The 13,149-nt window shown below is 40.5% G+C and overlaps 1 protein-coding gene across 3 annotated transcripts in view; it reads right to left on the bottom strand.

Moving 5' to 3' along the window:
- Nucleotides 1–4,645: 4,645 nt before the first annotated feature.
- Nucleotides 4,646–13,149, bottom strand: part of GSPT1 (G1 to S phase transition 1) — a 36,518-nt gene continuing 28,014 nt past the window's right edge. For all 3 annotated transcript variants that reach the window (XM_082200081.1, XM_082200079.1, XM_082200080.1), the window contains exons 11-15: nt 12,102–12,182; nt 9,067–9,240; nt 8,627–8,716; nt 7,659–7,827; nt 4,646–6,396 (exon numbers count right to left, since the gene is read on the bottom strand). In XM_082200081.1, the coding sequence (XP_082056207.1) occupies nt 6,344–6,396; nt 7,659–7,827; nt 8,627–8,716; nt 9,067–9,240; nt 12,102–12,182 (567 nt within the window). In that variant the 3' untranslated portion in view covers nt 4,646–6,343. The remainder of the gene's footprint in view (nt 6,397–7,658; nt 7,828–8,626; nt 8,717–9,066; nt 9,241–12,101; nt 12,183–13,149) is intronic.

Below are 13,149 nucleotides of genomic sequence, written 5' to 3'. Positions count from 1 at the left end.
AAAAAACAACCCAGATAAAAGTATGCATCAGCCTTAAATACTTGGGTAGGCTATAAACAAAAGCATGTGCCCAAAACAGTACAGAGAAGGCACCTATGGACGCTTACCCGAAAGCGGTCAAGTGGGCAGATCACAAGGAAAGTTAAGGGTTTTATATAAACCTTGAACTTGTCTGGGAATCTTTAGCTGGGAATGTATACCAACTCAACCTTAATATTTCTGTTATTTCATAGTCATTGCTAGCGCTTAAGAGTGTCAGACCAGGGTCTTGGAAAACAGGGTTGAAATCCTCGCTTCATCCAAAAGGCTTATCTGGTTAGTCACTTTCTCTCAGCTTTAGAGAGTCACAGAATTGTTGAGATGATAATTGGGAAAGTGGATAACTATGTTTGCCACCTTGAGCTCCTAGGGTGGGGCAGAGGGAAGACAGGATGAAAATGTATGGGAAGCCCTCTCAGTGCTTTGTATAGAAATCAGAAAACTGAAATAAGAGTTTCATATGGATATTCGGTAATGTTGTTGTTTGGTTGTCTTAGTCGTGTTCGACTCTCTGTGACCCCATGAACCAGAGCATGCCTTGGAAACACACTTTCTTCTCAGGGCACTTCCCTCTTATTTGCCAGGTCTTGGCTTTTAGTTTGCCTCCCACTAGTTTTTCAAAATTATATACTTGATTACATATTTGATACCACTGAGTTAGGCAATGGTTTAGATTCATGTAAGATGCTTTAAGTACCGAGTTGTCAAAAACCTGCACGTAGCAGTATATTGTAATTTCATTTAAACGGAAAATAATGGATAAAATGATTGTCCATGTAAAGCAAAATTCTATAGCTGGGCAACAGAACACATATTTGAGTCTGTTTACTTGAGACCACTGGTCCCATCACCTCCTGGCAAATAGAAGGGGAAGAAATGGAGGCAGTGAGAGATTTTACCATGATCGCTGCAGATGGTGACAGCAGTCACAAAATTAAAAGACGCCTGCTTCTTGGGAGAAAAGAAATGACAAACCTAGACAGCATCTTAAAAAGCAGAGACATCACCTTACCAACAAAGGTCCGTATAGTTAAAGCTTTGGATTTCCCAGTAGTGATGTATGGAAGTGAGAGCTGGACTATAAAGAAGGCTGATCGCCGAAGAATTGATGCTTTTGAATTATGGTGCTGGAGGAGACACTTGAGAGTCCCATGGACTGCAAGATCAAACGTATCCATTCTTAAGGAAATCAGCCCTGAGTGCTCACTGGAAGGACAGATCCTGAAGCTGAGACTCCAATACTTTGGCCACCTCATGCGAAGAGAAGACTCCCTGGAAAAGACCCTGATGTCGGGAAAGATGGAGGGCACAAAGAGAAGGGGACGACAGAGGACGAGATGGTTGGATAGTGTTCTTGAAGCTACCAGCATGAGTTCGACCAAACTGCGGGAGGCAGTGGAAGACAGGAGTGCCTGGCGTGCTCTGGTCCATGGGGTCATGAAGAGTCAGACACGACTAAACAACTACAACTTGAGAAATACCTCCCAAAAGCCCTCAAGCTCTGCCAAATGCAGAATTTGAAAAGCAGCAGGGGAAACTGGCACTAATCAGTAACAGTGGTGCTTTTTACATCCCCAAAATACAGGTTCTACATCACGGGTGGATTGAGTGCTGCCAGGTAAGCCCCTCTGGGGAGAGCATTCCACAAATGGGGAGCCACCACGAAAAAGGAAACGTAGCATATTAAGAAAATTTCTCACTCATCCTTGGGTATTCCTTTCCTGCAGTCTGATATGATACAGCCCAGAGACAAATGGTTACAGGCTTAGTGACAAGGCGGCAGTATTCCCTTCACACTTTCATCTATAAGAGCAATAGGGAGCCTGTGGGCCTCCAGGCGTTGCCAGACAACAACTCCCATCAGACCCAGCTAGCTGCTTGTAGTCTAGCAAAATCTGGAGGTGCACAGGTTCTCATTCAAATACTATAAGAAGCTAAGAATGCCATACATTGTAAAACTGCATCCTCCTGTCAGGCGTAGGCATTTACTAAATCTTTATGTGCAATCTACACTTAATTCCCACCTTAGAGCTGAACTGTATTTGATGGCACCCGTTAAAATGTCGTAATACCCTAAATCCTTTTAGCTGTACAATGCATATGTATGTCTGTCAATTCTTTCCAAATATTTCATATTTGATAAATTTAACTCTGGTTTTGTCAGCAGCCTAGTACCACTACCATCCTATCCATGATTTAGGTTCACATCCAATATTCAACCAGCAAAACAAGCAAGCGTGTTTCGATTGGTCAGAGACACGACACTAAGCCTTGAGTTTTAAAAGAAGTCGCTGGAGGCATGACACAGGTTTTTAGTATTCTTTATTGGACCACAGCTTATTCAAGTTGTTTGACATGGAAGGTAAGGGGAGAAATAAGACTGGAAAATGTGAGAGATTTTAGATTGACACTGGATGGGTAGACTCTTCTCAAATGACATCTTCTGCGACACATAAAAGACAACGGATGTAAGATTTGAATCAGTAAAAACCCTCAGTTTTTGCAACAGAGACCTGGGATTGGCACTTGTCACTGACAGAAGGCAACCTTCATGCCATTTTCATTCATTGCAAGGACTGGGTTTGTTCAACTGCGTGCAGGAAATGCAGCAGTGTTTCCAATTTGTAGGTAGTAGAGGGCCAGGAACCACAGGCTCTGGGGGTGAATGCAGCCCCCGTCCCTGACTCTGCTTAACACACCCTTTGGGTGTTTTCTTCCAAGCTGGAATGTGTCCTCATAGTGACTCCTGCTTGCCTATACAAGGTGCATATAGAAACCAGCTTACTGTATGAAAGTAAAATTTGCATTCCTTGCTCCACCTGCCACTGGCATGAGGCCCACATGGGTTGCCCGAGAGGATCCTCACCCATTACAGAATATTAATCAGGAGGCTTTTATGGCACATTCAAGTTTTGCATTTAATCACTGCTTACATTACTAAGCTTTCAGATTCAAGAACACACTCCAAAGTCATTTATCATCAGCTGAGTTTGAAATAATAGTTTTAAGTCTTGGCTATTAACACAGTCAATCCTTTCCAATCTCACATTTCCAAGCTTTCTCCTGAAGCCTAGACAGGGTTTCTATCCCCCCCCAGAAGAAAAATACAAAACAGCCACGAACATTGATGAAGTGTTTTTACATGATTAGTGGCAAGATGTGGTCGTAGCACAGCTGCAAATTGTTTAACAGGAACTTCTTGACTTGACTTAGAAACATTCATTCATAAAATTGTAGAGTTAGAAGGGACCCCAAGGATAATCTAGGCCAACCCCCTGCAATGCAGGAATATGCAGCTGTCCTATACAGGAATTGTACCTGCAACCTTGGCATTATTAGCGCCATGCTCTAACCAACGAAGCTGCCCAAGCAGGAATTTATATCCTGTATATAAATTTGTGTGGAATGAGTAAACCAGAGGGTTTAAATTGGAACCTTTCTATCTTGGGGAGAAAAGATGGAGCCTCCAGAATTTACTTACTTGACTTAGGAAACTAGCACTATCCTTCAGTTTTAATGCTTTCACAGCTCCTGAGGAACACACCTTGGTTTAGTGATGCCTCACATGAGCTCTGGTGCATGTAGGAAGCTCCCTTACCAATGAAGGTTTCTCCATTCAGTTCAATGGGCAGGGCAGAACTTGTGTGTAACTGGTGTGGGGGACCTCTGACTCTCCAGACATTGTTAAATCCCATCAACCCTGGACATTGGCCAGGCTTGCTGAGGCTGATGGGAGTTGTAGTTCAGCAATACCTGAAGTTCAGCATGATTCCTCAGACCTGCCCAAGAGGTTGCTTTACATTTACCAAGCTTGATTTAATTCAATGAAGAGAAGCTTGCAATCTAAATCACATAACTGGAGAACTCTTTGGGACTTTAAAGCCTGAGGTTCTGAATGCAGTGGTAACACACATTAACACTCAAGCCCCAGTTTTCTTGAATCAAGTCCTTTCCATTTCAATTATATTTAACCCTGGAATGAGTGCATTCAGCACTGCAACCATAGCTGAATTCCATATGCCATATGACAACTTCAGTTAGCATTCCTATTCTTAAGTCCTGCAGTTCCTCAGCAAACGCAGTGTAACTGGTTCACCCACACTGAGCCAAGGGGTGTGCTGCAAGTATGATATAAAACACATGCAGAATGGAAGGCGAGAGGGGCTGAATTTTCGCACAGGGTGTCACTGAAATTTGAAAGACCAAAGTCTGCCCCTGTCCTCAAGTGCAACTTTTATTCTAAAGAATGACTGCATTCAATGACTACTAGCTTCTTTAGCTGCATCTCTGCCTCCAAGAATTGTCATTTTCTATATCAGGAAGAAAAAACCCTTCACCAACTACATTATTCACTAGCAATTGTCTCAAAGGAAAGAGGCGGAGCTTGAGACACAAACACAGCACAAGTTAACATCTGAAAATGGTAAGCTCACGACCTCAGGCAAATCTTTCAAAGACTCTTCCTTCAGCTTACATTATAAAGTAAGAAAAAGAAAAATCTGGATTATTTCTGAATTTTTCAGCTTTATCTGAATTCTTTAGCTTTGTTTTAGAAGTTATTGACTTTAAAAGCTTTCAGATTCCCAGAAAAATAAAAGCCCAGAAATTTGCAGACATAATAAAATTTATTTAAATTTCATGCATTACGGTAGCTACAAGTGTAGTCATATGAAATTGAAGGACAATAAACTTTGCTTCGTCCATACAATGTAGCCTCAAGTGAAATGGATGGGAGGTTCCACAGTTACAAAGAAACAAAAAAGGGCAAACATTTTAAATTTAGAATTGTGTAAAATGAAACAGTCACATGACTGTAAACTTTAGGGGAAAGGGCACATTACTATTTGAACATACACTGCAAAGGATTTAATTGGAGAAGCACTTTGAACAATATTGGAAGTCAGCCTTCTTATATGAACCTAATAATGGAGATTTGCCATTAAACACTTTGAATATCATTGCACCTCCCTTTCAACTCTTTCCCTAATTGTTTATAGCAATGGTACAGACCAACATTCAGCCAAGTATAAAGTTTACAACCCCTGTTCCTTTGAACTGCCAACCACAAATCCTTTTATTCACTTTTGCTTTCCCTTAACTCAAATTGCTTTGATATGCAGAAATTTATAGACTGTGCTTGATTCTACTCTCAATTTTAATGAGCAAACAAACCTTCTGGATTAAATAAGTGGCACTTGCTGAATGAGCCATTATTCAGCCGCTGCCAGTTGAGTGAATACCTACCACTCCTCTATGGCCTATTTGGTTTGCTTCAAATCTCTTTTTTTAAAAACAAAACAAAACCCAGCAACCAAAGATTCTCCCATCTTCCAAGTTAAAAGGTAGAATGAACAGCGCAACTTTATCATAAACTGGTACCTGTGCTTAGTTTTTAGACCAAACATCATGTACCAGCATTATTGCCAGAGATGTCACGTAACAGTCCTACTAATTTTATTGGTTAGCATTTTCTGCCAGAAAGGATTTGATGGTATAATTCAGGGCACTGTAGGTAGATCTAGCTCGCCCCAGTGCCTTAAAAAAATCAAGTTAAGTTTGTTTGTAGATAAAGTGATGCAACACTAATTAAATAGTACCATACTTGCATGAACATATTTAATTTTTTTTAAATCCACCATAAGGAAAGGGAGAAAGAAAGTTTCTTTAGTACAAATTTTGTCAATTGTCTAATTGCTTCATTTATAACTTCGTCCGGGAGGCGGCAAAGGGAAAGAGTTGGGTTTCAGAAAAGCCTAAGTAACTGAATATTCAGATTACTTGGCAGGTTAAAAGCTAATGCAACAGGTGTTACATCTGGATAAAAACATTATTCAAAAGCAATTAAGATACTGAAAAAAGATTTCAAATTGAATAGTTTATTAACATGGTAATTGTCTTTGTAACATGTGCACACACGCTTGCACACTCTTAATGATCTGCCTTGAAAAATGTTTCAATATGCTGGGAGAGGGGAAATAAACATAAATCCTATAGATTTTTCATAATTCTAGGCAATTATGTCCACATCACTTACAAAGCTATTGCCAAATCTTTCCAAGGAAGCAGAATTTGGGAGGAAGGGGGAGGAAAAAAAAACTTTGGGGGGGAATTCAACAGTGGCATAGCAGAGCTCTCAATATGAGAAAGCTGACATAATGTGGACCTTTGCTGTGAAATCTCATCTTTGCAAATATAGGGAGAAGGTTATCAATGGGAAGAAAATAAGAAGGCGATGTGAAGTAGGCTTTTGCAGAGTCAATTTTTCCCCCTCACAGTATTTGTGCAGGCTTGTCAAAAACAATGCTTAATCCTTCTCTGGAACCAATTTCAGAACTTTTCCAATTGCAATGGTCTTACCTAAACAAAACACAGAAATGATTTGTTAGGAGACATACATGTGTGAACCTTTAAAAAACCTTCCAAGTAAACAAACCGTCACACAGATTTCACACAAAACCTGGTTTGCACTTAACAATGAACTCTTGGGGGGGGTTTACCTTATTTGTACATGCAAGCTTGTCACAACCAACTATGGTTTGTTTGTGGTCAACAAACCAGAATATGAAACCATGCTTCTGATGTTGGCTTATGTATCTTGGCTTGCATTAAACATGTTTTCTCGTTACCTCTGAACCTTGGGCTTAACCCTCCTTCGTTTTTGCATTTTGCCCCATATGCACATGGCGATAAAGGAGCAAAGCAAAAAAAATTAGAAAATCAAACCAATGTTAAGTGGAATAAGCCACAGTTATTTTGCTTGTCAGAACCTGGTTTGTTCAACAAACCATGGCAGAAAGAAACCATTTAGTGCTGCATATGAATGTAGATAGTGCTACCTCAATCTACACACTAGTTTTTGCAGAGAAGGTTATGCTCTTCTTAATGAACTGTAATAAAATCTCCCTCCCCAACAATGGAAATGGATAGAAGGCTTCTGATTTTTTTTTTTTTTGTACCAGAGAATCTGCATTTCAGCCCAAACCAATTTGCTCCCCCTAAATTCTATGCCAATTTTGACATTCCTCTGGATATTTACTAAAGTTCAATTGATTTTCAACAACTGACATGCAGTGCTGTTTATATATGACAGTCAGCAGTTTGAGATACAGTGGTGCCTCGAGTTACATACGCTTTAGGCTACATACGCTTCAGGTTACAGACTCCGCTAACCCAGAAATAGTACCTCGGGTTAAGAACTTTGCTTCAGGATGAGAACAGAAATCGTGCAGCGGCAGCGCAGCAGCAGCAGGAGGCCCCATTAGCTAAAGTGGTGCTTCAGCTTAAGAACAGTTTCAGGTTAAGAATGGACCTCCAGAATGAATTAAATACTTAACCCGAGGTACCACTGTATCATCTTCCAAGCCTTCCCAGCCCTGGTGCCCCTGCAGATGTTTTGGATTACAGCTTTCAGCATCCTGACCACTGGCCTGTTTGGCCAAGCCTCACAGGACTTGTAGTCTGGAAGGCACCAGGGTGGGAAAGGCTGTCATATATGTGCCTTCCAGAATTAAAGCTGGCAAAAGCCGATACATCCAAAGCATGGAATTTTATTTTCTATGATTCAGCAACACAAAGTAAAACAAAAAACAAAAAACCAAGCCATTTTCAAATCCTCTTACCCTCATCTCTTAAGGTGAATCGACCCATCTGAGGGAAGTCTTTGAATGTCTCAAGGCAGATAGTTCCTGCCGTCCTTAAACGGGCAATACATACTTGATCTTGTTTAACAAAACGGGGCCGTGTCTTGCTTTTCTCTCCTGATTTTTTGTCTACCAGACAGATTAAGGCCTACAGAAGGAAAGAGAAAAGATATAAAACACAGGCTCTCTTTTTCCAACAGAAGCCCCAGTCCTTTAATAGCTGTTTATGAGGTGTCCAGCAGGAAAAACCACAACAGTTTCATTGTTATTTGGTTCTTCCCCACCCCCTTAAGCTGAAATAAAGCCTCTCTCAAAAGAAGCTCAAGACCTCAAAAGAAGTACAGGAAGAACGATAGGTTGTATCCAATGCTAGTACAATTCAGAGCAGACCCACTTAAATTAATAAGCATGGCTAATTTAGGTCCATTAATTTTAATGGGTGTACTTAGAGTATAACTTAGGTGGATGTACCACTATATATTCCTTTCACAAGTATTTTTACCCTGTTACTTCACCTGATATACTTTCAATATTCTTAGTAAAATACTGTTTCAAAACATAATGATTTTGAATTACACGAATGCACTGGGCTATTAAATCAGGCATGCCCAAAGTCCGTTTCGGGGGTCTAATCTGGCCCGCCGATCAATTTAATCCAGCCTCTGCGGCAGTTTATTTCCTAAAAAAGGCTTAACAACTTTGGTCGGCCTTCACTTCATCAAATCTGGCCCTCTTTGAAAAAAGTTTGGACACCATTTGGACTGCATTTAGCCATAGGTCATTACAACATGATGCTGAGACCATCAAATGGTGGCAGTGGGAGATTACTAAATACACAGCAAAAACAGAGACAAAAAAACCCATCTGCACAATTAATAGACACTTCACTCAAACCTTTTGCCACCATTGTGTATCTTTTAATCTAAGAAGATGAGAGCAATACTCACTGTGATCTCAACTTCTTCAATACAGGTATGAATATGCAGCACCGCATTGTAACCTGGGCAGATGATGGATTTATGCTCAATTATCACTATCTGTAATCAATAAGAATAACTAAGTAAACATAATGTAGAAAAACACCAATTTCTTATGGATATTGGGTAGTAATTCCCTCATCTCTCTTTCCCTCTGGAGGAAGATATTGCTTCAAGCAGAAATATACGCTAGGAAAATTAACTAACTTGCAAGTAAACAGAATTTCTTTTCTAGAAGGTGAAGACTTTCAAATCAAGGATTAACAATTTAATTCGCACATTGATACCACTGATTTCTGAACAAGATTTAATTGCTGATATACCCTCAACCTATGCATATCTGAATCAACCAACTCTAGTATTATTCATTTATCGGTTAAAAATCAATCATGGTTTTCCAACAAACATACCTGAGCATCAAAAGTGCGTCCTGAATGACACAGGTTATTAAGATCACAGAGTATAAACCCTGGGAGGATCTCCTCCTCTTCAATTCCTTTCAGTCGAATCTTCAGATTTTCACCTGGAGCTACTGATTCAGTTTCTACATCATCGGAAAGGATCCCAAGGACTTCCACATTATGCTTCAAGAAAGCAACGTTAAGGCTTTAAAACATTTTTATTTATTCATCAAACAAAATTTATATAACACTTGGTTGCAAAAAGCCAGATAAACATTTAAGTCATTTACAGCAACATAAACTTAAACATTAGAATTGATAAAAACAGTTATCAGGAGCAGGTCGGCAATAAAACACCCACTGTCAGTGAAGTTAACGTTTTTCAAATAAACCAAAACAGCACAGGCCTAGTGATCCCAGCAACTCTTCCCAGTAGGTCTTGCCCCAATGAGGCAGTAAAGTCCCCACCTTCTCATAGCTGCCTAAGGTGGAATCCACACACATATATAAAACGTTCTGAAAATGCTTTTTTAAAAAGCGTTTTTTTAAAAAAACAACATTGAATTTTCCATAAGGCTCAGCATCACCATCTAGTGTCATATTGTATGTTGCACTTAAAACAATTAAAACCTTTTATTTGCAGCTCGCAAACTCCTTGCCAGAGTTTTTTCCAAGCCACCTGAGACTTCTCTGTCTTTGCTCCACCCTCTTCATATCTCTTCTGGTTCTGGGAGATCAGGAGGCAGGGGAGGTGGCTTTTATATTGTGTAGTTAACTCCCCCCCCCCTTTAAAAAAGTTTTATATATTTGTACATTTGTACAAAAATACTTTAAAAAGTTTCCTTTTCTATAATGCAGTATGTATTCATTGCCCTGTTATTCAATTTTTATATATATAAAAAAATCCTTCATTAAAAGTATATTTTAAAAAGTCTAACACAGAACCCCACATAGTGGGATCACAAACCACCACAGTATGCCGGCCTATTGATGAACACACACAAATAAACTGATGGACATTCTGCAGAGAACATTCATGTTTGCTTATGCTCAAGGCAAGCAGGTTTAATTCTGCTGCTCCAGAGTTACTGGTGAAGTAACTGAATGCAATAGCCAGGAAGTCACTAAATATTTGCAGTCAGCAGAACATTTAAGGCAAAACTATCATATCCTCTTCTCCCTGGCCTTTTGCAAGGAAAAAGCCAAATACTGTTACAGAAGAACTTGCAAGCTAGTCAAACCTTTCCTTGCTCCAGACCACTCTAGCAATTTGCAACATTTCTCCCTCCCCCCAAAGTTGCTTACAATAATTTAAACACATGAGGCTGTATCCATTGCTAGTTTTACTCAGAAGACCCACTGAAATTAATGAACATGATTTATGTAGGTCCATAAATTTTCAAAAGTCTGCTCTGAGGAAAACTCCATTGGATACAAGGAAGGGCTTGGTAAAACTAAACTATCAAATCCAGAAACAAAAAAAAAAACCCTAAACAAAACAGTGCTTCCCCAACACATCTACTTTGCTCATTCTCTACCCTTTATAGGTAAAGGGACCCCTGACCATTAGGTCCAGTTGTGGCCAACTCTGGGGTTGCAGCGCTCATCTCGCTTTATTGGCCGAGGGAGCCGGCGTACAGCTTCCGGGTCATGTGGCCAGCATGACTAAGCCGCTTCTGGCAAACCAGAGCAGCGCACGGAAACGCCGTTTACCTTCCCGCTGGAGCGGTACCTATTTATCTACTTGCACTTTGACGTGCTTTCGAACTGCTAGGTTGGTAGGAGCAGGGACCGAGCAACGGGAGCTCACCCCGTCGCGGGGATTCGAACTGCCGGCCTTCTGATCGGCAAGTCCTAGGCTCTGTGGTTTAACCCACAGCGCCACCCGCATCCCTTCTACCCTTTATACCTCGCACCAAAGGATCCTCTCCTCTCTCCCAGAAGGCTCCTCTATTAGCAGAAACTTCACTTCCCTCTGCCTCTCCAACACAATGACTATTAACTTAATCTTGCTATTTGGTAAGTCTAGAAACACATTTAAAATTTGTATTTTGAACGTTAACCCCCCCCCCCAAAAAAAATCCCAGCCTCTGTTTTGCTGATGACTGGAGTCATGAAGGTGAACAGAGAAAACTGGGTGTTGGTTATTTATATCTCTTGGAACCAGATGCCCCACGCTCAGATTTCAGACACAACATGAAACCAATACAGGGTTGTGAAACAAGGCAACTTGCTTGGAGGAGTATTTCTGAGAAACACCTGTTTTGAAAGGAGCCAACTCATGCCAAAATCAGATAAACCTGATGGTTTGTAGCAGGGACTTGGAGTTCTTAACATATAGCTTTTAACTTTCCATTGGTCTGTTAATAATGAACAGGGTTCACATAAAGTATGCAAGGCAGAGTAAGCTGGGTTTCAAAAGTTGCTCCAACAGATACAGAATTCAGAACCACAAGGTATGAATTTTACATGGGTGCGTGAGACCCAAGCTCTGGAAAGCTTCCAGGAAAAGAAGTGCAGCAGTGGAATTTTCTGCCTTAAAGACGGAAGAGATTGGTGGTTTAGGATGACTTGTTCTCTACTTTTTCTAAGCAACCTTTTTTAAAAATGGAAAATCTGAAATGTTTTAGGCTACCTAGCACAGATAAGATATTTGAGCTGAAACTTAGCGAGCCTATGCATAAAAAGTAGCCACAGCATACACTCAACACTAATGGACAGCATATTTCAAGCAGCTCAAGAGCTTGTCTGCGTTGGTGGCAAGATAAAACAACCCAACTCTGGGCAGGGTAAACCACAGCATTTCCGACTAGGATCCTGCTAATTGCAAATAATAAAAAACCAGCAGCACATGTTTCAGGAGTTCCTCAAACTAAAACTAGGCTGATCATGTGCATATTTCTGCTTATTAGTGCCTAAGCACACTAAGCCTTCTCAAGAGCAAAAAAGAAACCTCACAGGGGAATGCCGATTTTCAACCTCAGAATTATTCTGTAGGCTTAACACCAGAAAGTTAAGCTTCTTAAGAGGAAAACGTGCCGTACCTTGTTTGGCATCATCACAAGCTGCTGTCCTTTGCAGATAGAGCCTGATTCCAGCTTTCCCAGAACTACCGTGCCCATATCCTTCAACATGGAAAGAAAGGTTGTTTTTTAAATCAGCAAAATAGAGCCTATCGCGCTTTACAAAAGAGAATATCTGGCATAGTGCTAAGGAATTTCAATCAAAGCAGTAAGGAGCTTTTGCTGGAGATAAATTAAACCCAAGGGGTAAAATATTGGGAGTAACCACTAGGTAACTGTATGCTCACATCTACATGTTATCACCCTTATATTTAAGATCACATGAGAGCACCTCCTTACCACCAGCAACTGCACCTTGTTAGGTGGCCACACAGACACTCTGAGGATAGGGTAGGGTGCAAAGACAAATCTTAATACTTGGGGGAGGGGAGAGAGATTTATTTGGGGCTGAGGTTTAGGAATGCTAAACTTCAGCTGGTGTTAGCTGAATTTTAGCTGGGTTACTCGTTTTTGTGAGACCTTCAGGACCTGGTGGATTTAAACAGGTAAGCATGACATACTACCAACTCAGCTGTGGAATTTATCAAGTCTACCATAGACTAATGAAAGTCCTGCAACTATGATGCCAGTTAAATGCTCTGGATTGGATTCCAAAGGCTCCCATCCCTCATTCAAGGGGGACTCCCTTTGACAGAGGGAGAAAATCTTTGTATCCAACTCCATGTGTAAGCAACTCTCAGGCAGTGATACTGTCCAATTTTCAGTAGACACCTAAGACAAAGCTATGCCATTTTTAGTCCCACTGATACCAATGGGGAAAGTTTAATGTTTAAAATTCTGCTTAATTCTCTCATTCAAGTGAATGGGACTCAGTACTCAGTGCTCGCTGAATAATGTGACACATGCATTTCAGTTCATCTCAATCTTTTCATTGTGATAAAATTACACATATTGCTATGACATTACATTTACAGAAAATGGAACCAGAAGAGTGCATTAAGGGTGCACGCACGCACACTCCAGTTCAGTCACAGAATAACAAAGTCTTCAGCTTGAGAACTATAGGTTG

Source organism: Podarcis vaucheri (genome assembly GCF_965113315.1).
Source record: "Podarcis vaucheri genome assembly, chromosome: 14".
In the NCBI taxonomy this organism is placed as follows: Eukaryota; Metazoa; Chordata; class Lepidosauria; order Squamata; family Lacertidae; genus Podarcis; species Podarcis vaucheri.
This window is presented reverse-complemented; position numbering and strand designations above follow the sequence as displayed.